General features: G+C 52.7%; 11 protein-coding genes across 11 annotated transcripts; 5 read left to right on the top strand and 6 right to left on the bottom strand.

The window, feature by feature from the left end:
- Window positions 1–390: 390 nt before the first annotated feature.
- On the bottom strand, window positions 391–2,717 carry J4E93_008826 (uncharacterized protein; the record flags this gene model as incomplete). Its single annotated transcript, XM_049346723.1, has 3 exons — window positions 391–2,189; window positions 2,239–2,599; window positions 2,652–2,717. 3 exons carry the CDS (start codon window positions 2,715–2,717, stop codon window positions 391–393), a joined length of 2,226 nt encoding a protein of 741 aa, XP_049196143.1.
- A 2,752-nt stretch (window positions 2,718–5,469) lies between these two features.
- On the top strand, window positions 5,470–7,364 carry J4E93_008827 (uncharacterized protein; the record flags this gene model as incomplete). The annotated part of the gene is made up of 4 exons (XM_049346724.1): window positions 5,470–5,623; window positions 5,671–5,783; window positions 5,834–6,258; window positions 6,308–7,364. 4 exons carry the CDS (start codon window positions 5,470–5,472, stop codon window positions 7,362–7,364), a joined length of 1,749 nt encoding a protein of 582 aa, XP_049196144.1.
- A 1,718-nt stretch (window positions 7,365–9,082) lies between these two features.
- On the top strand, window positions 9,083–9,653 carry J4E93_008828 (uncharacterized protein; the record flags this gene model as incomplete). Its single annotated transcript, XM_049346725.1, has 3 exons — window positions 9,083–9,127; window positions 9,186–9,239; window positions 9,297–9,653. 3 exons carry the CDS (start codon window positions 9,083–9,085, stop codon window positions 9,651–9,653), a joined length of 456 nt encoding a protein of 151 aa, XP_049196145.1.
- Window positions 9,654–10,142: 489 nt separating this feature from the next.
- On the top strand, window positions 10,143–10,675 carry J4E93_008829 (uncharacterized protein; the record flags this gene model as incomplete). The annotated part of the gene is made up of 3 exons (XM_049346726.1): window positions 10,143–10,196; window positions 10,250–10,303; window positions 10,364–10,675. The coding sequence occupies 3 exons, from the start codon at window positions 10,143–10,145 to the stop codon at window positions 10,673–10,675; spliced, it is 420 nt and encodes a 139-aa protein (XP_049196146.1).
- A 349-nt stretch (window positions 10,676–11,024) lies between these two features.
- J4E93_008830 (uncharacterized protein) lies at window positions 11,025–12,965 on the bottom strand (the record flags this gene model as incomplete). Its single annotated transcript, XM_049346727.1, has 3 exons — window positions 11,025–12,240; window positions 12,289–12,841; window positions 12,899–12,965. 3 exons carry the CDS (start codon window positions 12,963–12,965, stop codon window positions 11,025–11,027), a joined length of 1,836 nt encoding a protein of 611 aa, XP_049196147.1.
- A 1,358-nt stretch (window positions 12,966–14,323) lies between these two features.
- J4E93_008831 (uncharacterized protein) lies at window positions 14,324–15,133 on the top strand (the record flags this gene model as incomplete). The annotated part of the gene is made up of 1 exon (XM_049346728.1): window positions 14,324–15,133. The coding sequence occupies one exon, from the start codon at window positions 14,324–14,326 to the stop codon at window positions 15,131–15,133; it is 810 nt and encodes a 269-aa protein (XP_049196148.1).
- A 348-nt stretch (window positions 15,134–15,481) lies between these two features.
- On the bottom strand, window positions 15,482–16,636 carry J4E93_008832 (uncharacterized protein; the record flags this gene model as incomplete). Its single annotated transcript, XM_049346729.1, has 3 exons — window positions 15,482–15,646; window positions 15,708–16,375; window positions 16,441–16,636. 3 exons carry the CDS (start codon window positions 16,634–16,636, stop codon window positions 15,482–15,484), a joined length of 1,029 nt encoding a protein of 342 aa, XP_049196149.1.
- Window positions 16,637–17,075: 439 nt separating this feature from the next.
- Window positions 17,076–17,566, bottom strand: RPL44 (40s ribosomal protein L44e; the record flags this gene model as incomplete). Its single annotated transcript, XM_049346730.1, has 4 exons — window positions 17,076–17,150; window positions 17,201–17,266; window positions 17,317–17,417; window positions 17,470–17,566. The coding sequence occupies 4 exons, from the start codon at window positions 17,564–17,566 to the stop codon at window positions 17,076–17,078; spliced, it is 339 nt and encodes a 112-aa protein (XP_049196150.1).
- Window positions 17,567–18,404: 838 nt separating this feature from the next.
- Window positions 18,405–20,532, bottom strand: J4E93_008834 (uncharacterized protein; the record flags this gene model as incomplete). Its single annotated transcript, XM_049346731.1, has 2 exons — window positions 18,405–18,990; window positions 19,079–20,532. The coding sequence occupies 2 exons, from the start codon at window positions 20,530–20,532 to the stop codon at window positions 18,405–18,407; spliced, it is 2,040 nt and encodes a 679-aa protein (XP_049196151.1).
- Window positions 20,533–22,527: 1,995 nt separating this feature from the next.
- J4E93_008835 (uncharacterized protein) lies at window positions 22,528–23,199 on the top strand (the record flags this gene model as incomplete). Its single annotated transcript, XM_049346732.1, has 2 exons — window positions 22,528–22,576; window positions 22,661–23,199. The coding sequence occupies 2 exons, from the start codon at window positions 22,528–22,530 to the stop codon at window positions 23,197–23,199; spliced, it is 588 nt and encodes a 195-aa protein (XP_049196152.1).
- A 749-nt stretch (window positions 23,200–23,948) lies between these two features.
- J4E93_008836 (uncharacterized protein) lies at window positions 23,949–24,725 on the bottom strand (the record flags this gene model as incomplete). Its single annotated transcript, XM_049346733.1, has 3 exons — window positions 23,949–24,002; window positions 24,049–24,301; window positions 24,364–24,725. 3 exons carry the CDS (start codon window positions 24,723–24,725, stop codon window positions 23,949–23,951), a joined length of 669 nt encoding a protein of 222 aa, XP_049196153.1.
- Between the last annotated feature and the right edge of the window lie 723 nt (window positions 24,726–25,448).

The raw sequence follows: 25,448 nt of genomic DNA on the forward strand, positions 1-25,448 counted from the left end.
ATCAGGAAGAAAGTAGTTGGGATCCATGATTTGTAAGGGACACTTAGGAAGACTAGAGGCTTTTCCCATCTTGGAAAGAAACATCACTCTAGCGTTTGAAAAAAATCGAACTCGCGGCCAGAGTTTGGTGCACTGTATGATAACGCTGTTTGAGCGGGCGTTCATGAATCAGACGTCTGCCTAAAAGCAGACCTGTAGTCAATATTATGATTGGACACTTTTGTAACATGTACTACATTAGGATATCGTATACACGCATAGAAGCAAATCATGCCCTTACCGCTAAGAAAACATTTTGACCTTGAGATGATCATAAACCCATGAAACCCATACCGAAAAAGAAAGTACACCTTGCAAATTGAGCCATTTGTGAGAGAAGCAATAAAACGCCTAAGACATGGTCATGGCGTGTAGGTCGAAAACGTCGTTCCTCCAGCCACCCTCATCCCAATCATCGATGCGCTCCGCTGCACGACGGCCCTCCTCTTCCCATAGCTTGACAACACTACCAGGTGCATACTTGCCGGCGAATACACCCTTGCCGGGTGCCTCGACACCAACCCTGGTGTAGACGTCTGGATCGTCGGCGGGTGTAAGACGAGTGATGACAGCCTTGACGAAGGTCTTGAGGTCGTCTGGGTCCGAGATCCTAGTAGCTCGGAGCCTCTCGCGGGCGAAGATGAGCTCGCGGTTGGCAGCATGGATACCATCGGCGATACCCTTGGCCATTTGCCTCTCCATGACCTTGCGGACGATGGGGCGTAGGAGTGGCTTGAACAGCCAGCCGAGAATGCTGAACTTGGACTTGCGAAGCTTGTATGTAAGCTTGTGGATGTGGACGCGTACAGCCTTGAGAGTAAGGATCTGTTCCAGCTTCTCTTTGCCGACCTCGACGTCGAGATGGATGTCGATACCGCGCTCGTCGAGCTGGAAAGATGCGATACCCTCGTCAGCGAGACGGAGGAGTCCAGAGTGCGCGCGAAGAAGGAAGCCGACTTCATCTGCACGGAACGAGAGACCGTCGATCTTGATGGTGAACTTGGAAGTAGCCTTTGACGCCACACGGAAGCGAGCCTTGCGGAGTTCAAAGTCGTTGTATGTTTCTACCTTGAAGCGGAAAGGCAGGAACGAGGTGTGGTTGACGGTCTTTCCGGGTTCGATAATCAGGTTCTCGAGGAGCATGTCGATCTCAGGCGTGGAGACTTCGAGACGGGGAATAGGGATGTACTGGATGGCCTGAATTCCGAGAGGGACGAAAACATTGATGGCGTCCTGCACCAGCTCGCTGTTGGTGTAGTTGTGCATGGGCGACAGAATATTCCAGATCCTCGTGCTTGTCTTGATCATCTTCGCAATGTCCTCATCCTGTGTCACGGCCATGAACGTTCGCTGCGCCTGCTCAAAGAACACATCGACATCCTGACGGAGCGAAGACTCAGTTCCAACACCCTGGGCCTTCTTTCGGAGTTCCTGGAACTTCTCGTCAACGTGATCGAAGAAGTCGGGGTCGGTGAGCAGCTTCTGAAGGGAGTTGCCAACATCTGTCAACAGATCCTCGAATTCTGGATCCTTGCGGGAATGATCCAAGACCTGGTGGAAGGCGACCTCGAGCTTTTTCCATTCCTGTTCATCTCCGAACGAGCTGATGAAAGTCCAGAAGTTCTTGACAGCCTTGTCCATTGCTGGGTTCGTGTCGATGTCGGTTTCGAGCGTGCCCATGGCATCTTCGACTGTGCGAGAGTACACCAGAGCGTAGCGCTTCAGTAGCTGTGCCAACACTGAAACGGAGTCATTGTAGTCCCTCTTTTGCCTCAAGTTTGTGACCGTCTGCTTCAGGCGGTACATGAGAGATTCGCCCTCATCGCCTTGTAGCTTTTGTCCCAGGCTTACGTCTGCCCTCTTAGCAACCTTGGCCACACCATTTCCAACCACCTGGGCTACTTCCGCGACATCATTGCCCAAATCCTCAGCCGAGGGCGCAGGGCCCTCATCCGCGCCTGGCTCTTTGAGTGCCTTGTACTCTGCCTGTGAGGGCTCAATCTTCTTCGCAGCCTTCTTGGACACGTTCGACAGTGTGAATGCTGTGTCTCTGAAGACTTCGCGTCCGACGGTTTGGAGATCAGAAAGGAAGATGCGGAAGTCTGAGTTGGTAAGGAGGAGAGATCCAACGGTTTGGAGGCTCTGGTATGCTATCAACGTGTTAGTAGAGGAGGGTCAAGTGCATCTGTCTGTACGCACCTGCAGTAGCATCCGCCTTTGCTTTCGACCGTGTCGTCCGCCTCGCGATATCCTCTACGTCAACAGAGATCCTGGACTTGGAAAGGTACCAGAGGAAGTCCTGAATCTGGTCCTCGCTGTTCTTGTGGTTCATGGTGTCGATGAACTGATGAAGCCATTGCTTCGTGAATTTGACAAGCAGGCGTCCTGAATCGCTCAGATCTGGGTTCTCTGGGTTTAGAACGTCTGCAGACAGCAAGCTGCGAAGGTTGATGATGACTTGTTCATTCGACGGCATGAATCCCATGGAGAGCGCCCTCAACATCTGGTACGAGTGCAGCTTCTGGTGCACCTCACGCTGGAGCGTTGTATCATCGCGATACTGTCGTGCAGTGTTAGCACGCGTCGCGCTGTAGACAGTTGAGCTCACATACCTGAGGCAACAAAGGCTGCTGGTCGTCGTCGCGTTTGCGCGAGCCGAAGCATGATGAGAGTGACATTGCGATAGTTTGTGTCACTTTCACGTGGAGTGGAGTGCAATTGTGGTTGATAGAGAGTGGAGAGAGCTCTGGCAGAGGTTACATTGAAGCTGTACCAAGGTTCCAGGCTCCCAAACGACGCGTTGATCAGGATGACGAGGGAAGCTAGCGCCTCGACGTCATGCCGTTCGTCGATCCCGCGGCTCCACATATGCGCCAAGGCCACATGGGCGGGTGTCATTCCCCAACCTATGGCACCCATGGTTCGCGCATCACTCTTGAGCACGTGGCTTTAATGAGTTCCATATTCTGCGATATGAGAAAACTTCACCCAAGCGTGTAAATTACCAGCACGGCGATTGTCCTGAATGTGTTCTTGCGTTCGTACAATGGGGGTCAAAAGCAACCCGATGCCGAGGTAAGCCACTCTCTAGCTCTGAAATGTAGTCAAAAAAAGGTACAGAAAAGCAGTCGTCGGAAGCCGGTTCAGAATGATGGAGCGTACTCCGGCTGAAAGACCTAGCCGCTTTGATAGCAGCTCGAATACTACGGCTATCGTGAACAGGCTCACAGCTACCACAGGTCCATCACAGCCCCGCGGAAGTGTCTCCGTGCGTCGCCGCGTCATAGCAAGCAGCCATAAGGCCAGCTGATAGATGGACCTCATTGTTCTTCAATCAGGCTCCCAGATTCTGGAATCAGGTTTTCATTAGACGTATTCCCTCTGTAGACTGATCGTGCTGTCCTTTTACAGCGGGCTTTGTGTTGCCAAGACCATGAGAGCCTTCCAAGTTTGTCAACTAGGCATCGCGTGCGATTCGCAGACACGACCATCCCAAGCAGTCTGTGTAAGAAGCCAGTGGTATTGTAATAATTTGGTAGTTCAAGTGAGTAGATGCATATCATTGTATGCAAATTCCTTGGCTATCCATAGAATTTGTGGAGCGCGAGAAGCCTAGGTAGGTAGGTGGCAGCTGTCTAATTCCCAAGATGCGACGAAGGCTGATTTCTGGAAGAAATATTAGGAGATCGGAGACTGTCAGAGACTAGTAGTTTGCTACCCATGCTAGTCTGCTCCGACCATAGGGCTTCATGCGTGTGCTGGATCAGATCTAGTATGTACGATGCTGACTCGCACGCCATGGCTTTCCAGGTGTCAAGAGACGGTGAGACTTGACAGTCGCAGGTTTGCTGCAAGGGAGGCAATCCATTGATAATTAGCGACTTTGTCGATAAATGATGCTTGCGTCAGCCAACCTCCGCGGATGTGAATGTGAATGTCGGATGCGGGTAATTGCAATAAAGTTGTCCGTAACCTCCCGTGGTGCTGTGGACTGTGGAGTCGCGTGCCCCAATTCTCGGAGGAGCAGGAACTGGGCGCAGAGCCCTAGGGCGGCTACCTTACCCAAGCCATCAAGCTTTCCCCACACAACCGCGCGGGTGATCCACTGTCGCATCTGCAAGTATAGGGTCTGAGACCTCGTCCATATCGCAAAGGAGATCAAACGTGCATTGAATCGGACGTCCGATGCTGAGATGCGATCCGGATATCACGGATATAGACAGTCGACTACTTGTCGAGGCGCCCATTCTTCTTGTCGCAGACATGGGCCGAAAGCAATCGGATGCTGCATGCGCTTCCCCTGGCATGGCACCAACGGTCCGTTAGCGAACAGTCAGGGGTGTACCGTGTGCGTAAAAAAAGTTGCCCTCAGCGGCTCCGTCTGCGGTACAAAGACACACCGCTCATAGTGCTTAGCAATTCGTCGGGTCGCGGTGTGCCTTGATGGAGCCGGTGCGGACCCGCGAAGGAGTAGACGATGATGGCTTCTGGCTAATGTCGGGGCCGCTATTGACCTGAGTAACGCGACAGCACTTCAAGGTACCATGTGGCGAACGGCTATGAGACACTTCCCGTAAGATCAACGCGATTAATAATAAGCACGCTGTTGCAACGCGGCGCTGCGCATTGACTGCGGAAATAAAATGCCTCGATGCCTGACCTCGCAACGAGCGCGATATTGGGCTACAGGCATGCCGTCGTTGACCAAAAGGAATCAGCGGTATACCACAGACGAGGGCGCGGGTGTGAGCCGTTCGGGCTACTTTCCAGCTAGGACAGAGTACCGGCAAAAGCAAGATAGCACAGAAGGTGAGCGGACGAAGATTGAAGCCCATGGAAGAATCCTACGGCATTCCGTCAAGGCAAATATGGGCGTTCCGATTGCTCCCGACTCGTATGCACGTCCAGTCATGACCCCTGCTACCCGGTGGCTGTGGCTGTGACACGACGAGCATCGGCATCCCTCAGGATTCGAGCAAAATTCTGGAAGACAAACTGTAGACAGTCGCAAGTGGTGGTGAAATGCTTTGGAATGCAGTGTAGTTCCTTTTGAGTGTAGTGGTGAAGCTGCAGTTGTGCACGCGGCAAGATAGTAAACTTGGGGAAGGGACTCGCGTAAAAGTCACCAACGGGCTGGTCCATGCTTCCTTTACAGGCACACTTTGACGGCGAGAACGGATCTCCTCACAGACTGACTGTTGCGGAACCTAGACCCCTCCGATAGGCTGCTTGTTATGTAGCCCCCCATCCTCCGCGCCCCAGGCGGGCTGTCTTCCTAATTCCTTTTCAATTGCCGACGCGTCGTTTCAGCTCATTTCAATGCAGCGATTCAGACCGCTTATAAAAGTTACGGCTCCCGCCCAAGGCCTCCGTTCTTCAATCCAAAAACCCTCCTTCGTTCGTTGTATGGCCACTATAGCAAACGACACCATGCCCTCCGCCACACGCCCCAACATGGCCCGCCAACTGAGCACCACTTCCGGTGACTACGACCTGTCCTACACGCCCGACGTCCGCAAGACCCTGGGCACATACGGCCTCACTCCCCCCGCCGTCGAGAGCTACGACATCCAGAGCGAGCGATGTATGTCAAACACCGACTATCCAAATATCATCACTAACATCACAAAGGCCTCAGACTCCTTGCTATGAAGACGGCGCCCATTGAGAAGTTCCAGTACCTCGTCCACCTCAAGGCCACCAACCCACATCTTTTCTACCGTCTCCTAGGCGAGAACATTAAGGTATGTGAGAATGAAGTAGTGTTTCCAGGGCAAGAAACTAACATACCCAGGAATTGACTCCCCTCATCTACACCCCCACCGTCGGCGAGGCCTGCGTACGATGGCACGAAATCTGGACACAACCCGAGGGCATGTACCTCTCATGGAGCGACCGCGGCAACCTTCGCAAGATCCTCGACAACTGGCCTCACCAGGTCGACATCACTGTCCTCACAGACGGATCCCGTATCTTGGGTCTTGGTGACCTTGGTGTAAACGGCATGGGTATTCCCGTCGGAAAGCTCGCTCTATACACCGCCTGCGCTGGAATCAAGCCAGACAGCACCCTGCCCCTGACTCTCGATCTCGGAACAAGCAACAAGGCTCTCCGCGACGACCCTCTCTACATGGGATCTCGCATGCCCAAGGTTACTCCCGAGCAGGAGAAGGAATTCCTTGACGAGCTCATGGCTGCCCTTACCGACAAGTGGCCCAGGTACGTACTTTGCTTCCGTATCTTTTTCGGGAAACTGATCGTGTGACAGCATCGTTATCCAATTCGAGGACTTCAAGAACCCCTTCCCCGCTCTAGAACGCTACCAAGACCAATACGCCATGTTCAACGACGACGTCCAAGGAACTGGTGCCGTCATTGTCGGTGGATTCATCAACGCTGTGAAGGCTTCCGGTGTCCCTGCTAAAGACCACAAGGCTATCTTCCTTGGCGCTGGAAGTGCCGGTGTTGGTGTTGCCAAGCAGATCGTCGAGTACTTCATCAAGGAGGGCCTCACAGAAGACGAAGCCAAGCGCAAGTTCTGGTTCGTCGACTCAAACGGTCTCGTTACCCTGGACCGTGGTGACAAGCTGGCCGAGCACAAGGTCTTCTTTGCTCGTGACGACAACAACGGCCGCCAATACCAGTCGCTCAGCCGCCTCATCGACTACGTACAACCCACTATCCTGATGGGTCTGTCGACCATCGGCGGTGCCTTCAACAAGGACATCCTTGAGAAGATGGCCAAGCTCAACAACCACCCCATCATCTTCCCTCTCTCCAACCCTTCAAGCAAATCCGAGTGCACATTCGAGGAGGCCGTCATCGCCACTGAGGGACGCTGCCTGTTCGCTTCCGGTTCTCCTTTCCCTTCAATGGAGTTCGACGGCAAGATGCTCACCCCCGGCCAAGGAAACAACATGTATGTCTTCCCTGGTATCGGACTTGGTGCCATTATCTCCAAGGCTGTCTCCGTCACCCAGGATATGATCTACGCTTCTGCGGAATCACTGTCGACTTCATTGAACAAGCAAGAGCGCGCCGATGGCTGGCTGTACCCCGACATCCGCCGCATCCGCGAAGTCTCCGTCATCGTAACCCGCGGTGTCATCCGTGCTGCACAGAAAAACGGTGTTGACCGTGCCACCGAACTCCGCGGTCTTACCGACGAGCAACTCGACGCCTACATCAAGAAGAACATGTACGACCCATACACCGAGCCCAAGTACTTCGATAAGAAGGTCTCCCAACAGCTCTATGCAAGCGAAAAGCTGAACGGCGCCACCGTCGGTGTCACTGAGGTCACCAACGGTGTTGCTCACTTGTAGCTTTAAAATTCGTCGACATGTTTTTTGGCGTCGGGGTTAGCCACTTAGGTTTACCCTTTTTCTTCTTTCGGTCTTGATATCATTTAGACTGGGCAATGGGTCACAAAATTTCCTTTTCTGTGGGATGGATGGACGGATTTCGATACCCTACTACATCTAATCGCTTCTCACGATAACTTGTAGTACACCTAGATACCTCCGACCTGGTGCCGATGAGCGCACTGGAATGACAATACATTATGTTATGCACAATATCTGCTTTCTTCACGACTTCGTTTGCTGTGACCTCAAGCGGCCATGATCAATGTCTCTATGTTCACCCTAGTGTCACACCGGATAACTAGCATAACTCTCGAGGAGAGTATCTGTTGAGAACAACCGAACCGCCCAACAGCCCCCCCGACGCGGACCCCCTCACTGTCCGAGCCCTCATCCGCCGTCTGATCTCACAAAGATACAGTAAGACGATAAGACGATCAGCACGCCTCGAACACTTCCTCTTATCAACCCGACCAATCCCGTAAACCACGCGAGCCGTTATCAAAACCCCTCGAGCTATAGTAGGCACAGACCCATGCCAGCCTCGGTGCCGCATGCGGTGGCTCATCGACGCACGGGTGGGCCCGCTTCTACCCCGGACCCACATCCACCGGTACGCACTGATTCAATGGTTCGCACGCCTATGCGAGATGGTCGGAGCGGGTCGAATCGGGACGACTTGGTGGTTGAGGTGGCTGGGCTGGCTAGTGTGTGGCCGTGTTTGACTGCCTGTTTTGGGTATGGAGTGCTTTTCTGGTTTCGACTGATGCGATAAGTCATCTTTTCGCAGGTGAGTCCAACGTCGATCGATCGACTACGATGTAAAGTATCAGCCTTGAGGTTGCGTATGGGTTGAGTGCTTGTTTGCAAAAATTGATATTGGGACATAGCAAGTCCCACTCCAAGCACCAATCTACCAAGGTATGTTAGATGAAGACGAGTTTTGCAGAAACGTTATCACTGGCATCGTCTCTTTGTGGCGGTGGGAAGGTCACTTGGGACTGAGTTCTTATAGGGTGCTTAAGGTGTCGTACGGGTTGCTTATTGAAGCTGCAAGTCTTTTTGGTCATTTTATCGGTTTCACTTCGAACTCGTCCTTTCATCTCACATCCACTTCGTCTCTTGATCTGTGTCTGATCATTCCAAAGAAGACACACTTTGGAGTACACTTTGGAACACGCTAAAGCGCATGTGCGATATCTGATGGCTCTCATACAGCACAGTGCTTGCTGTTACTTCTCGATTCTAGGTACCAACCGAAGTATGCTGCCCGTCGGAGAGAGTATGTCGCATGCACATGGACTGCATCGTGACAGTACGAGAAGCCAATGGTCTAGGTATGTCCCTTCTTTGAGAACGATCCAGCATAGCTGATACAGCATACGCTATCTACCAGGCAGCTCTCGCGTTGCCGTGAGCAGCCGACCCACCTTCACCGCGAATCTTGCACATCGCACAATGGACCAAGTCCCACGTTTGCTCTTTGCAATCTCACGGTGAGGACGAATTTTACCCTGCTTGGCAGTCTTCTCATTACGGATATCAACGTTCCTTGCGCTCTCACCTCACCCTTTTCCTCGTCCACCGCTTTTCTTCTTTACTTCGCCGTTCTCACTACATCATCTTGCAAATCCAAAAACAATCTACTAAACCAACACCACATTCTACAAGAACACAAAATGTCTGGCCAGACCAACCCCCAGGGTTGGACTGAGCACGAAGTGGTATGTTTGCCGCGATGCACTCACTTAGCTGCGATTCATGGATGCTAACAATTACCAGCTTGTCTACCTCCTCAACGTCATCGATACCACCGGCGTGCAACTCGACTACAACGTAAGTTTTTCACTTCCAGTAGTGGTGTGTAAATCAATTCTTACTAACGTGCCATAGAACGCTCCTGTCCCCGCTGGTCGCAACGTCAACGGCTGCCGCCAGAAGATCAACAAGACCAAGGTCGCGTTGAAGCCCGAGATGGACGCCATCAAGGCTGGAGTTCCTCTTGCTGGTGCCGCTGATGGCACTCCTACCAACACCCCCACCAAGAAGGCGGCCACTCCTCGCAAGCGCAAGGCCAAGGTCGATGAGGAGGGCAACGAGACTGAGGTCACTCCCAAGAAGGGTCGTGGCCGTACTAAGAAGAAGCTTCCCACTCCTGAGATCGAGGAAGACATGGAGGGTGAGGGTGTCAAGACCGAGGTCAAGGATGAGGATGACGACGACATCCTGAAGGAGGCCGATGATATCTGAAGGCTCCACAGTGGTACTATCACGCAAACGTATGTGGCTAGCATGAGCGCTTTGTTACGCACATCAGCGTCTGGCATTCTGAATATGTTCACTGCATGCATTGGGTAGTCTGATAGTCTTGCTTAGCTGCATCTTCAGCTTTCAGTTGGCACAGGCATCTCGGACATACTGAACGAATTGAATCAGCATCAAATCACGTACCTTATTGACACACTTGACCAGATTAAATCCCTCACCTCCCGATGGGTTGTAATCTCCCAACCCCAAATGGCCCTCGTGTACCAGAACTCACCTTCACCTGGTAGCCGCCAATGCCAAGCTCATCCTCACCGTCACAACAGCGCTACTTCCACACATAAGCCAATCTCCCACCTTTTACTTCCTTCACTTCTACTGCCACGCACTTCATACCATCTTCTGTCCACCGCACAGCGCAACACCATCAACACACTTAATTACACTCCAGCACCGTTCGTCAACCGATTCATCATGTCGGGCGCCAACAGCGGCAAGGCCCTCACTGCCTGGACAGACAAGGAGCGTGTAAGTCCCCTCCTACCATGCACACAATGTACGCGCTGACAAAATACCAACAGCTTACCTACCTCTTCGCACTCATCGAGAAATCCAACATCACATTCGATTACAACGTGCGTAAACCCCATCTAGAACCTTCCCTTCTCACCTCTTCCAACTAACACCACAAACAGAACACGCCCCGCCCCGCCGGCCGTTCCGTCATCGCCTGTCAACGCATGATGGGTCGCATGAAAGACACCCTCAAGAACGAGTTGGAGGCTCTTATGTCGGGCAACCCCATTGAGGAGGATACCCCCAAGAAGACCCCCACTCCGCGTAAGCGCAAAGCCAAGGGCGATGCCGCTGATGGAGAGGGGGAAACCACTCCTGCCAAGCGTGGTCGCAAGAAGAAGGTTACCGAGGAGGTTGTCGGTGATGAGGATGAGGAGCTTACTCCAGTCAAGCCCGAGCCCAAGGACGAGGATCTTGAGGAAGACATCTGAGTGGACGCTTGGTTGATCGTTTCGAGCTTCAGTTATTGACATGTTGGCGACGTTGATGCAGCGAAGCGATTCGGTCATGCATGTATTCTGGTCAGCACACATGGGCTTCACCGATCTTTATGATCATTGGGAAATATGAGACAAGGCATAGGAAGACGATGAGCTATCCAAAAAGTCCATGACATTGAGCGAAACAAAGAAAACTTCGATGGGTATCTAAACTATTCTCTCAACAAACTATCAGCCGTGAAACATCGTGATATGGGCGCTCCTTCGTAGAGATAGGCCATGCAAGACTCCACACACCATTCAAGCATATATGCAAAAAGAAGATCGACCTCGCACTCGGTTACCGTGTGTAATCCGGCTTCGTCGCCTTGTTGACAATCGGTGGCGGACCGTCAGTATCCGGGTACGGGAGGGGTGCACCTGGAGGGGGTCTTGCGAAGTGAGAGCCAGCGGGGGGTGATGTGCGTGTACCCGAAAGAGGTGGTGGGTGAAGCCCATCCTGCAGAGGTGTCTTAGGTGGTCTAGGTGGAGCGTTGGATAGACGGTCATCCCAGCTAGGCGCAGAGCTCATCCAGGATACTGGACGCCCGGCTGAGAATTGCTCATCCGAGCGACGCCCCGGCGATACTAGTTCGCCTGAGTGCCGGGGATGGAAGTCGCTAAATCCATCTGTGCTGGCTGCTGATTGTGGGTACTCGTCTGAGGACACAACCAGGAACTTGTCATTGTCTGATGGTCGGCGCGGTTCTGGCGGAGGGCGGAAGGCGGGATGTATGTTTGTGTAGTATTCTGGCGCGAGCTCCTCAGCTGGTAGTTCGACTGCCATGGGCGCTGGATCCGGGACGGTGGGAAGAGGCTTATTCGGTGCTTGAGCGCCTGGCGAGAATGGCGATTCTCCCTTGGCGGCGCGCTCCCATCGCACCTTGGCGAAGTGTATCCTTGCAATCTTTGCAGCGGAGTCAAGTGTCATGCCTTGTACTCCCTTGTCCGCCAGGTACATGCGTGTATTCGTGCTGATCTCCGCGAGCGCATTCCACTCATTCATTCCGAACTCTCCCACCCCGACGTTGACGTTCAGGCGGTAGTAGTTCTCGGGATTGACTTGTCTCTTCGCAAGGTGGTCCTTCATCTCCTTGTGTGTCCTTTCGCAATCTTCAATCTTCTGGATCAATTTTCGTCTCGCCTCTGCAAAGTCGCCCATACCGCCGGAAACAAAGCCTTCCCACCACAGATGCTGTTGTGCGTTTGTGCCTTCTGGCCGTTTTCCGGTGCCTATGCTTATGAAAACCCCAATTTCGCGCCCAGGCCATTCGTTGCAAACGGCTTCGTCGAGGGCCATAGGCGCTGGGTTGTATTTGCCGGAGCCTTCATCGAGGAAAACGGATTGGCCGATCTGGATTGGCTTGAATGCTAGGGCAGTTGCGCAAGTTGCTCGACCGGCTTGCCATATCGTGGCGTTTGGTTCGATCGGAGGTTCTTTGCGGGAATCGTAGGAGCGGAGGAGGACCTGGCCGTTGCCAGATTTTTTGGTGCCCTTGTAGACAGCTGTGATAGCGCTGCAGATGATTAGCACGTGGCAGGTCAATGGCATGCGTCTTACTCACGTCTTAGTGCGCTCTTCTCTGTTGTCATATAGCTGGGCGTGAGGGTTCCCCCACTTCATGGCGGCTATGCGCATATTCACGGGAGTCATGCCAATCTGGCTGTAGTTGCTGGCATTACTAGCGCTTCTTTGCATGCGGCCCGATATTGCGCTTCCGGGGGTCATGGGCGGTGCATCCTGCCCGTTGTGATTGTCGTTGCCCTCGTCGTCGTAGATTGTGTGTTCGCGCACGCATTGCATAATGGCCTCCTCTAGCTTTGACGCCTTGAACAATGTCGACCGATATGGTATGCCAGCAAACGTCTTGTCGGTCTCGAAGACTCTCCTCGTCATGCGCACGTAGACGTCCTTGCAAGTCTCAACGTCCATTCTCAGCCTTCCCAGCATGATGGCGATCAAGCCTCCCGTGCCGGTGCCGACAATGAGATCGAAGTGTTCGCATGGCTTGGGTACTTCGTGACGTTTTGGGGCTCTGCCTTCGGTTTCGACAAAAGTTCGGTGCATCAATTCCTGGAGGATGATGAGCATGGAGTACCCCCGCACACCGCCGCCGTCTGTCACATGGGTTAGCACCTGCCATACTGAGGCCTTACATCATATCACCAACATACCTAACGACAGAACGCGCAGAGGCGGCCCCTTGGTCGTATCTTTCCGGCGCACTCCGTTGAGCGCCATTTTCAGTATACGCTATGCGCTGGCTGTGCCGAGGTGTTGTTGGTGTTCAGCCTGGTGAGGCGCGTTTGTGTGAATAGAGTCAGGCCTGGGGAGTCGCTGATGCCTGAGGTTATCAAGCTGCCGGTTGTCGGTGGGCTGATTTGGCGGCTGAAAAGTGCTGATCTGGTGGTGATACTAAGCAGCAAAGCGTGGCTGAGTGGATTCCAAGCCTAGGCGCGCGCGCTCGAAAGCGCTCAAGAATGGTTGTTGTTGGGTGGGTGGCCAGGTGAGGTGGGCGAGGCGTAGGGAAGAGTCACAGGAGCGACAGGTGATGGGTAGGGTGGTTCACGTGCGAAGGTTAAGAAGATTCTTGACTCTTGCCAGTCGTGGCCAGCAGCCCAGTTGGTTCACAGCGTCGTCACTCGTCATTCGCCAAGCATGACATGAGCCGAACTGCACCGCCACCTCGGTTCCGCTCCTCAGCCCACTAAAACCTGGTTTACCCTGCTATGGCGACGTTGTCAGCGCCCAAGATCTTCCGCCTCTACCGGTTTTACGATAAAAGATCTTCATGCCCTTGCAGCGGCAGGGCCATGGCCCGCTCTGCTTTCAGGAACTCCCCTCCACTCCCACGACGCGAACCCATGACTATCCAATCGCCAACTCCTCCGGCCTTGCTTCGGATGGTCACGCTTCCACCAGCGTCGCCTTCTCCGATCGAATAGCCATGCCGAACCCATCCTGATCGAGATGAGTGGAACTGCCTCGTCTCGTCAATATGCATGTTTCCACCCCATCGGCTGCTGAAGAATTTCGCCGAGATATCGCAACACCAACTCAGCCCTAAACCTGCTGTGGACTCTAACCACTTTTACGTATCTTGGAATCGTACGACACGCTTCACGCAGCTCTGCAGTTGGTTTTTAAGTTTGCACGTGACGTTACAGAAGCCAGCTTGCTGATCACGACACCGTCGTACCCATACATGAGCTTTGCGTTACAAGCCGGTATGTTGGTCATAGTCTGGTCGAGTAGGTGCCCCGATCTAGTTTCGGGACTGAATCGAAACTCGAGGAAGTGTAATTGAAGTCAGCCCCGGTGAATGCAAAAAGTGAATGGCGTGTAGAGGAAAATGAAGGTAGGACGCATTTACACAGCCCTGGAGAGAGTGCGGGCCAGTTGGGCGCGAGACGAGCTGCATTGCTGGAGTGTAACTGAAGGTGAGTACCTCCTTCCAGTTTAGGTAACGTAGAGCAAATAACCACCATCCGCTAGTCAACCGAGGGTCTGAAGAAACACTTCTTTTGTCAACCACAGCCACGACCCGACTCAAATTCCTCGCTTCCCCGAAAACAAGGCTCAACGGCCATCGCACCACGATGGCCAGTACTTCGCCATTGCTGCGCCTACCGGCCGAGCTTCGTAACACGATCTACGAACTCACGCTCACCGCTTCAAGGTCGCTGCATCACCATAAGCCTGACGCCGCCGGAAAGAAGCCATATTTCTACCTTCGCGATGATAAGAGTCCCGTCGATTACAACCAACTTAAGTACGCCAACAAGCAGTTGTATGCAGAGACTGCTGGTCTGGAGCTCAAGTTCAACGACATTACATTCTCTGAAGGCTCGAAAGACGCGTTGCCGTCTGACGCGCTGATTGACTGGGTGTCATCGGTGTCTATCACAAAGAGGTCTTGGATTAAGACCATCAGCATCAGACCCGACAGTGTAGATGACTTGAACCTCATAGGGGAGAGCCCGGACGCAGTCGCACGCCTCACACAACTCTGTAACGGCATTCCTAATGTGAAAGTCAAGTACTACAAGCCTTCATGGGTTTACCAGTCCGACTTCGGAATTGGATTTTTCTTCACGCTGGCTCAATGCTTCAGTTACGCATTCCGTGGCAAAATCTTCAAATATCTTTTTAACGTTGCAGTTGATCAAGATATGGCAATAATATACGCCACACGTTGGCGAAAGGGCCATCACTATAAAAGCCCCAAAGTGGAGTTGGTGCGGCTCCAGGCTGAAAACCTCAAATACTTCCCCATCATGCCTACAGACACTCCAGTACCGGTCATCAAGGCGGATTACACGATCGCGAGGGACGACGAGGTCATTCCAGAGGCAGAGCAGTGGATCGGCAACAAGTACTTGAGAGAGTGGATGGAGCATGGTATCTAGACAGAGACCCAGAGGGTGTCACGTCTAGTCGACAAGGCCTGAACGCATTCTCGGTCTTCTGCTAGGATCCGCTATCTCAATGATAATACCTGGCCCTGGGTTTTCGTATCAAAAGGAGTCACGCTACTGTTGGTCGATCACTTGAGGTGGATTGGTGCTTTCTCTTTGTCTGAGACAGCATGCTAGCAACAGACTGAAAAGCTCCGAAGAAATACTACACATCTTCGATAGTCATTCCAAGTTCGTGTCATAATCTCTAGTGCTCTAATAATCCGTCTTTGATACAGTGGATGTGTAGCTGATAAGACCATGTACAAGACCAAGAGCTACCATACCAGCTTGACCGCGCTACTTCTTCTTCGGTACATCTACCAGCCCCCTGCTCTCTTTCATCCGCCACTGAATCGCCTTCGCAAGCTGATATAGCACCTCCAACGTCGGCATAGCAACACCAGCATCCTTTCCCGCTCTCAACGGCTCGCCCAGCAGATTCTCAAACTCGATGAAGTTGCCCTATCAACGTTAGCACCTAGTTCTTCCCACGTGAACCACCGGAGTCAGGAACCAAACTCACCTTCTCCACATCCTGCTGCATACTCGGCTTCAAATAGCTCTCCAGCGGATCAATATGAATAGTCTCCTCAACCACATCCTCCGCCAACTCAACCCCACAAACCGCCTTCGCAGCCGCAACAATCTCCCGCATGGCCGGTCGAACAAGTCCATCCAACGCCCCATCCGCAAGTCTCAGGCGTCCATCATCCAATCCCGTGATCGCGCAAATCGGGTTCAAACAGGCATTGAACACCAGCTTCTTCCACCTATCATGCAAAACATTAGGCGAGTACTGACAATCCGTCTTCCCACCCTTCGCATACAGCTCCACAAACTCCTCCGCCCGACGCTCCGGTACAGCAGGATTGATGTTGGAAGTGGGAAACGCGCCGATGAGCAGCCTGTCGCCTTCGTCTTGGACGATGTGGCCCGGTGCGGGTTCCGCGCTGCCGATCATGGAGATGCCGGAGAGGATGGGGATGCTGGGATGAGGGCGCAAGAATGGCTTTTCGATGTTGAGGCCATTTTGTAGGAGGATTAGAGTGGTTTTGTTGCTGTTTTGGGGGAGGGCTGGCGTGATTAGGTCGACGGCGGTGGGGGAGACGTCGGGGATGTTTTTGGTGCAGAGGATGACGTAGTCGTATGGTGGGAGGTCTTCTTCGGTAAGGTTGGGGATGGTGTTGCGGACTTGGGTGTGTTAGCTTTTTGGGTGCGGATCGGCAGGTGAATCGCTCATAAGGTTTACAACGTACCAACGCTAGGTCTCCATTCGTCCAATTTTCCATGATCGCAGCTCTCGATTGTGTATCCTTTGTCTTTGACGACGTTGTAGTTAGATCGCAGCACCACGGTCACCGTTGCGAGACCGCCGAATTCGAGGTTGACGGCTGCAATGGCACCGACTGCGCCGCCGCCAATAATGAGGACACTTTTCTTAGTATCAGCCATTGTGTGAGGGGAATCCAGAGGATGATGGAGACTCACATGAGAAGTAGCGTCTGACCCAATCGACAAGATAGGACGCGACGCGTTAGTGGGGTGGAGGGGTAGCCACTACTTAGGAATGACTCCGTCAGTAACGATCCGCGCGGCTGTACCTGCTGCATCCAGAAGTCATCACTTGGCACCGATTATGCTGTCACTACCTGCGTTAAGTGGAAATGTTTTGCGGTCCCTTCAATCGAGCTCCATTTGATGCATATGTAGGTTACAGTCCGTAAATTCGTGGCTGGTGACCTTTTGTCGCCAGATCTTCCGCCTCACACGCCTTCATTCTTATCGCACTGATGATTGATGCATTGCTTGAGTCGAAGGTAGAGCCGTCCATTCCATCCGCCCGAAGACTACGCCGAGAGCCCAGCAAAAGAGAGAGAAAGAAGGTACACGCTTAGAAGACGAGAGCGGCACCCTTGGTCTTCTTGTCACCACCGAGCTCGAAGTGCTTGCATCGCTTGAGGGCGAGCTACGAGTATGTTAGCGATTGCAAGGTGGAAGAATGTGAGCGGAGCCTACCTGTGCCTTGGTCTTGCACTGTGTGCACTCTAGACGGAGAACGACCTTCTTGGTGGTCTTCGCTTTCTGCATGGTGTTAGTACTCATCTTTTGAGCTCGCATGCGTGCGATCGTACCTTGTGGAAGACGGGCTTGGTCTGACCTCCGTAACCGGATTGCTTGCGGTCATAACGACGCTTACCCTGCGCGAACAGAGAGGCCTTTCCTGCCTTGTATTCTACACAGTCTCAGTATACGGATATGCGAGTGTGTGGACGCGGATCACTAACGGGTGACCTTGTGCTGGGTGTGCTTCATGCACTTCTTGCCCTTGCAGTAGGTTCGGCGGGTCTTGGGAACGTTGACCTGGGAAGTCACAGTCAGCATTCAGGCTCAATGCTTTTGAAATTCCCAATTTCCTGTACTGGCGACGAATGCGAAGCGAGCGACCGACGTAAGCGATGGCGAGGGATGTGCGGTGATGCGGAGGTCGCGATTGAGATCATCCTGGTGAGATGTTGCCACCATCAAATGCCAGCATCTACACTGCGCCCGACAGCTGGGTCCAGATACGGCGCGATACCAAGGACCCATGATGGAGTGCGTGTTGAGTCGCCGCCTCTTCAACGCCAAGGTCCTCACATGTCCCTTCGCACCCAACAGCCCTTCGTAAGAGACGTTGTACAATCCCAACCCTCTCAGCATCAAGTGTCTTCCGCCACATCTCGGTCTTCTAATGGGGTATCATCGTGTCGAATGTCGCAGGGTCGGAGAATTCGCCTCGCCATCGTCATCGAAGATTCGTGGATTCGTTCGCTCGTCGCACCGGTCGTGGTCCTTCGCAATGTCTCTGGCAACAAGAATTTCACTCACCATTTTGACGGATTTTGCTCTGTGGTTAGTATGAGCGAAAAGTTGGCGGTGTTGCTGGAGGTGTTGTGCTCGCGCTGGGCCGATATTGCTAGCGTTGTGTGGGCTTCGGCTAGGTTAGTAAGCCGAGACCTGCGCCACTCACCAGCCACAGCCAAGATGTCGAGGGCACGCACCAGACCATCCCCAAACATATTCACTAGTCATTGAGTGTGTTGAAACGATGAAGTGCAGTCGAAGTAAGAATTGAATTGTGGTATCATGCGTGCCAAATAAAGTGCAGATCCCTAATCATATATCATCCTTGACCCATAAACCCGCGATGGGAAACAAATGAAAGCTGCGAGCGTAACGACTAGTAAATCGGATGTCCCTCCTCCCACTTCTGGACCTCCTTCGTATCCTTGGATGCGGACAGTGGGCTGCTACCCATGCCGAGACTGAACCTGCCACTCTCGCGCTTCTCAGGGCTCCGTCCGTCGTCGATGCGCTTCACAGGGCCGACCCATTCCCACATGCGAGCAACGTCACCGCTCGCTGTGGCTCGGACACCTGCACGGATGTTGCTGTTCTTTTCGACCTTCGCCTGCACCCTTGTCCATAGCTTCTGTCGGCGAGATGCGTTGAACTCAGTCCTCAAGACGTCATCTCGCAGTTGTGTCATACTGATACCCTTCTCCGCACCAGGGTCATAGTAGCTCAACGCGGCTTGGTCCTGGAGTCTATCGTATGCGTCGCTTGCTAGTTGCTTCGCGCGAACTTCCATTGCTCGGTTACTGGTGTATGCGTACTTTCCGTACGATCCAGTGGCAATCAGAATGAGCATCGTTACAATTTGGAGAAGATGTCGTTCAAAAGATTCTCGGAGGGATCTTCGGACGCTGCAGGAGAGGGAGAGCTTGGCGAGGGAGGTGGATGCGAGACGTCGTCCGCCTGTTGTTCTGTTTCCAAGGAAGAGTAACTGATTAGTACAGTTCCACGTCAGATATGTTGCACAAGTGGTTGGAGAACTGGAAAGGAGGTACTTACCCATCGGTGCTTTCGACTATCTCCTCTCGCATAGTCAGTTCAGGAAAGGCTCTGTCGAACAGCTCACTGAACTCCTGGTCTGTCAAGCTCTTGCTCTTTTGAGAAGCCATCTGCTGCTTCAGATCTCCTTCGCTGACTTCAGGGCTGTCCACTGGATTTCCTGCCGCATCTGGTTCCCCACACTCATACTGGGCCTTGCGTTGTCGCAGAATCTCCACTGCCTTGTTCGCGATACCATTCACCTTCCGTGTCTTCTCGCTATCTGGCTCACATGTCGGTGGGAGAGGAACCAGGCCGCCGAGGGACAGCGGATGGTCCTTCATGATGAAATCGGGATCGCACCTCAAAGTCAACCCGCGGAAACACTGCGCGTGTGGTGGGCAGGGCTCACACTGCGGGAGGAGCTGATCTGCCCAGCTCGGTAGCTCCATACCACCAAGTCCAGTAGCATCTCGTCCGATGCCACAAAAGCCAACATCGATCTTTTCCTGTCGCCAGACGCCAGCGAAAGCGGCTGATGCTGTGAGGAGTAGAGTTCCGGCCATTGCTTTGATCGTACCAGTGGCTTTGCCCTTTTGCCTCCGTCTACGTGGAGGCAGAATGTCGACCTCGCCAGCCTTAGCACGCTCGCGCACTAGTTCAAGTTGCTCTTCTGGAGTGAATTCCTCGCCAGCATCTGCAAGATCGTCTTCCTGGTGCTGTGTACGCGGGTCTGCCACATCAAACGTTCCACGTGTAGGTACCATGATACCCTCGTCTAGTTGTTCAGCCTTGGGCTGGACGGTCCTCCGGCGGTGCGCATCGCTCTTGCGCCGTTCTTGCTGACCAAATCCGGTAGTTCTCCTACGCCGGTCGCGCGATATGGTATCTGGTACTGCAGGAGAGCTTCCGCTTTGGAACGGGTTTTCCTGGGTGAAGGGACTGGCAGCGTCGTTGCGATGCCATGCTTCAGGCTCAGGCGTGGGCTCTTTGGGTGCAGGAGTGACGCTCTTGCGTGTGCGTCTAGCCGCGGGCCGCTCGTCCACCTCGGGCTCAAGCGCTCTGCTGTGTTTGGCAGGGACAGCGCGCGCGGGTGTCTTGGCGCGTGGTGCCGGCACCTCTGCCTCCTCTGTTGGCTCGCGGGTGGTTCGTCGGGTAGTGCGTCGTGTCTTCGCAGGCGTAGGCGCAATAAGGGTTTCGTCCTCGGCGTCGTCTGTCTCGACCGTACTGGCTGAACTGGAGGGGACGTCTACGATGCCCCGCGTCGAGCGCTTCGTGTGTGCCTGCATCCGCTGGACTTTGGACTTCTGAGGGAGGACTAGGTCGACGAACATGCCAACCAGAGCGGGCTTCTTTGCCGAGGACGGATATGTGACGCCATGTCTCAGCAAGATGCTCCTCAGTTCCGGGACCGTTATCTTGCTGGGGTCGACGCCATCTTCATAGTACCAGTACTCTCCGCGCGCGTCAGCCATGTCGATGTGGTGGGGTCCTTTTTTGTCGCGGGATTAAGTTTACGGTTGAGCGGGGCCGGCGACTGAGACAGTTGTAGGGCGGACGTGAGACAGGCGTGGGTTGGCTCGTGTGGTCGCTGTGATGGGCGATAGGCAGACTTGGGAAAGTCTGCGCAGCTTGTTTGTGATGTCACCGAGGCAACTGCGGGCCCGTGCGCTGGCCGCGGCTGCTTTCATCTCGTCCACCTCTTTCATCCACTTGCACACGACAAACATCATGGGTGCCGATGAAACAAAGAAGAATTGTGAACGACGAATCATGAACCAGTCGCCTAACCTCCTACGCATGCGAACAAGTCAAATATTACTACAAAAACAAGACCCTGTGGAGGCTACATCAACAGCTATGAACGCACGCCGATCGCGAGTTTACAGTCGTCACCTTCAAAGGACAGCATCACCGATGCAAATTACATGGATGAGGTATATGAATGCACGTAACTGCTCATGAATCTGCGTCTTCTCGCGGGTTATCTCGTCTACAAAGTAGACATGATCTAGCGAAAAATTCCCTTATAGTCCCTCCGCTACCCACTTCCTTATCGCCGCTCTCCATATCGGCGAAAGATCTTCCCCTTTATCGTTGAAGTGAGTTCCTGTGCGTACGGAGACTTCCTCCGATTCTAGGATATCTTCCATGGGGAAGAAGTGCAAATTATCCGCCCGTAAACTCTCATATAATGGTTGCGACATCCCGCCCTTTATATCAAATAAGTTCCACCCTCTTACGATCTCCAACCCTTTTTCTATGACTGGTCTGGCGTTCGGTTCCATAGGCCAGAGTTCGGTCCTTGAGTCACCTAAGAGAAGCTCTGAACAGGCAACCCCAAGGGCGATTACTATGAGAGGATCGACAGGTCTATTAGGGGTTGTCTTCAGAACTTTGGCGCTGAACATTGGCCATTCGAAGTCCACGGTAATATATGGCATCTGTCTGCAGAGTTTCGCTAATCGACACATGTTGACTTGGTTGTCGATCTGTGTGACGACCCTTTTGCCTGGATGATTCCTTTGCGTCAAGTACTCGTTCACATCAGCTCCGGCATTTTGCAGAGCCACAGTTCGGAGCCATTTGTGTTTCTCTTCTGGAAGAGATGCGAGAAGCGCAAAGAATTATTCGGTGGCAGTGGTCTTGTCTTCGGCCCGGTTAGAGATCGTGATGGTAGTATTGAACTTCAACTCAAGGTGTGCGCACTCCTGGTGTAGCTGTTTGTTGACATACTGTAGCTGATTGAGCTGTTTGTGGCCGGAGGTGTCGTTTGTTGTGTACTCTAGCGTTGCGTCTGGTGTGGTTAGGACGTATTCGTAGATAACGTTCCGGAGCTCGGGAGGAAGAAGGAAGAGGCGTTCCTTGGTCGCTGGTTTTACAGCTTCCGGTTTCGACATAAACGACCAGATAAAATCTGAAAACATGTTCGACCTAATTGGCATGCTTTCTGCGTTGGTAGAAGATTTGGGGAGCAGATTACGTTGGTATGGGTTGAGTGATTGGTGGATCCGTGGGTTCTTGTGGAATAGTAAGAGATGTGATGTGGTCGTCTTGTAGGAGGGGGGAGGCCCTTATAAAAGTAGTAGAGGGCTGCAGATAATGAACGCTCGTGAGTGAAACTCGCGATCGACGCGATCTCAACCAACAGTGTTCTCAACGAGAGGCTACACCACTTCGAAGAAGAGAGGCAAAGCGCGATCTAGGGTATATCAACGTACGAGAGAGCACTCACTCGATAGTATCGTGAATGAGTTGAATGCACTGAACCCTTTTTCACCTAGAGTCTCTACTGGCTCATCCCTTTTAAGCATCCCACTACCCAGTGCTCCTTTTCTCTCCAAGCAAGGTCTTCACATACTCAACCTCTACAAAATTCCGCACGGGTACTTGATTTCGACTCGAAGACGTCACTATAGTTTACCCAGCAGAAGTACGGTACAAGCAGACAAGCAGACGAATTTAACAACATGTTCACGGAATCGCCCCTGCTCAAACTCCCGGGTGAACTACGAAACAGTAAGTCAGAGCTCTGGAGTGATTTATCGTTCCTACGTCGACGTTGAATGGTGCACTGGTCATGCGCTAACTATTATGTTCCAGAAATATACGAGCTCGTGCTCACGTCACCAACTCCGCTCTACATTCACTCGGCAGAAGCACCCCAGCAGGTTGTGCGACGCTCGGATAATCTCGATGTCCTCGGAACATCGTCTCCCGTGAAGCACTACGTTGAGTTCAACAAGCTCAAATATGTGAACAGGCAACTTTACTCGGAGACTGCGGGCCTGGACTTCAAGTACAACAGCTTCAATATTAAGCTTGGGCGTCCGAAGCCTGCACAAGATGGACAAGAAACTGAGATCTTGCGAGGTCCGAGAGTTTGTAAGGCAGCTCAGGTTGAATTCGACAGGGGCTATTTGGATGAAATTAGCAAGAGCGCATCGTCTCAGGGACAGCGCCTCAAGATCATTTGGCAGCATGCTATAGATCTCTGGGAAGATGCATGGTGGAATCCTGATTGCTGGGAAGGTCCGGGATATCGAGTGGAGAACGAAGAGAACGAAGAGAACGAAGACAACGACGAAAAAGAATTCCGAATGGTGCTACGCCACTTCGAGAGCCTTTTCCGAATAGTATGAACCTCCGTTTCCCTCTACAGCTTGCTATCTCGTAGGCGTTCATTACTTGAGGCTTGAAGGGTGAAAGGTTCCGGGGCGCGTTTGTAGCTTCGTGTTGCTTTAGTTGCTCTACCTCCGAAAGCTCTTATACTTCACCATAGCTATCTACCTCTCTACCCCCTGTACAGCCCTCGGAATCACATACGCGGCCCATTTATCCTTGCTATCCGCCTCTCTCCATACATCCATTCCACCTGCAACTCCATTCTCATCAATTTGCCAATCGCCTCTCTCCACCATACCCGTCCAGCTCTTCAACACATCGACCAGACTATGATCATGCGGCTCCTCAAGCGGCTGGTATCCAGGACGATACAAATCTACATGGCTGTCTTCACCATCCTCTTTTTCCCCAAACTTGCTGCCATCAGTCCTCCTTGCATAACCATTTGCTCCAATACCAAAAGGTAAAATCAACCTACATTCGTCCTCGGCTGTCGTCTCCCAATGTGGGAGAAGGTATAGGCCCGCAGTATGGGTTTTCATACGGTGGAATCCAAGGAATGGATTGTCTATTTCTTCGCCAGTGACAGTGTTGGGATGGAAGCGAAATAGGAGGATAGGAGGCCGGTCGGAGGTAGACGAGAAATAAGAACAGAATGGCTGATCGGAGAATATGGAGGTAGTTACTTCGAGACCTGGGGCTATGTTTCGGAAGCGTGGGCGTCGTGCCTGTCGGAGGAAATCATAGGTGAAGTTATGGGGAAGACTCATGCTTTGAAGTATGCTCTCTTCGACCAGCCCATGTACAACTTGTTCAGCTTCTGCGTGCTCGGCCGTGGAAGGCATCCGAGTTTCGATAGTTTCTACTAGACGATTGAAAGCCTCCACATTCTCTCCCAGCATGAATTTGCTGTACGGGATAAACTCCCAAGGGTCGTAGCGCGCATTGCCAGATTTTTCGTGTATAGCTTTGGGCGCAGCAACAATCTTCCCTTTCCGAATCTGGCCCAACCAGAACTCCAGAGCGGTTTCCAATGGGTACCACACTTTCTGTTCAAAGACCTCATCTGCGTCATGGATGCTTGGGCTCAAGATACAGAGGTTCGCTTCTTGATCATATCTGTACGACAAGATTAGCACATTCCGGATCAAGACAGTATGCGGCTGTCTGATTCAACTTACACCAGTCCGCACCAGTGACCCGAGAAGTTGTTCATCTCGTAGAGAACCAAAAGATTGCCATCTTCTCCATCGTCTGACCAATCTTCCGCTTGCTCAAACATGAAGTTTGGCGAAGCGAGATTTTGTAGCCAGTAGAAGAAGGATAGATCGACTACACTTTCAGAATAACCAATAACTCGAGCTTCTTGGAGAAACCGAACAAGATCAGGCGAAAGCTGGGATCGAACAGCCTCGGCATCATCGCCAAAGGTGTCGAACCATGTCTTGCAGTTGGCTTCGAGAGACTCTGGACTGCGACCTGAGCTGACCCAACCGTGGCGCAGTATTTCGTTGTGTAGCACGATGCATCTTTCAACATTCATGATCAACAGTCGATGTGTGACAGCAAGCGTGGAACCTCATGGCACGATTAGGAACGACATCCATCGTAGAGTAGTTTTTACTGTGCCTCACTCCATGTGGGGATAGAAGGCCACCGTGTGCACAACGGCATGAGACCAACAGACACTAATCCCAGAGCGGCTAGTGCCAACACGGCGATGCTATGAACGGGAGCCCTTCGCGCTGCAAACAACTCTGAGGTCTTTTTCAAATGTCAGAAACAGTCTCGTTGATTCTCCCGCGACACTCTTGCTCGGTCCTTCGAAATCCCCACGGCTGGTGACATGACTCGCGTTCCATCCAGCCCTCATAGGCGCAGCTCGGAAAATCAACATCGAAAGGACAGCGCCATTTCCTTAGCGTCCTCTCCCCAAGCGGGAAGTCTCATCTCCGCTTACACCTGGGTCGCAGCTGCTGCGGTTCTCCTAGCGGCCATCACCGCGCAGTACTTTATTGAGCTTCGCAACTCAGTCAAAGCCTGGTACCAGATTAAACCAGTACATGCGACGTCGCGAAGGGACAGAAGCTACGATAGAGTCTTCGCCTGTAAGGAAGCCTAAGACTGCCGCGACTGCGTAGGGTCAGGCACGCATGTCGATAATCGACGGTCGATGCATCGTGCCCAGGTGTGGTTAGGAAACCAGCTACTAGTAGGAAAGCCTTGGAACTGAATACAAGTAAGAGATCCGAAAGACTGGAAAGCT

Source organism: Alternaria ventricosa, assembly GCF_023758065.1.
Source record: "Alternaria ventricosa strain BMP 2768 chromosome Unknown scaffold_18, whole genome shotgun sequence".
NCBI classification, from domain to species: domain Eukaryota; kingdom Fungi; phylum Ascomycota; class Dothideomycetes; order Pleosporales; family Pleosporaceae; genus Alternaria; species Alternaria ventricosa.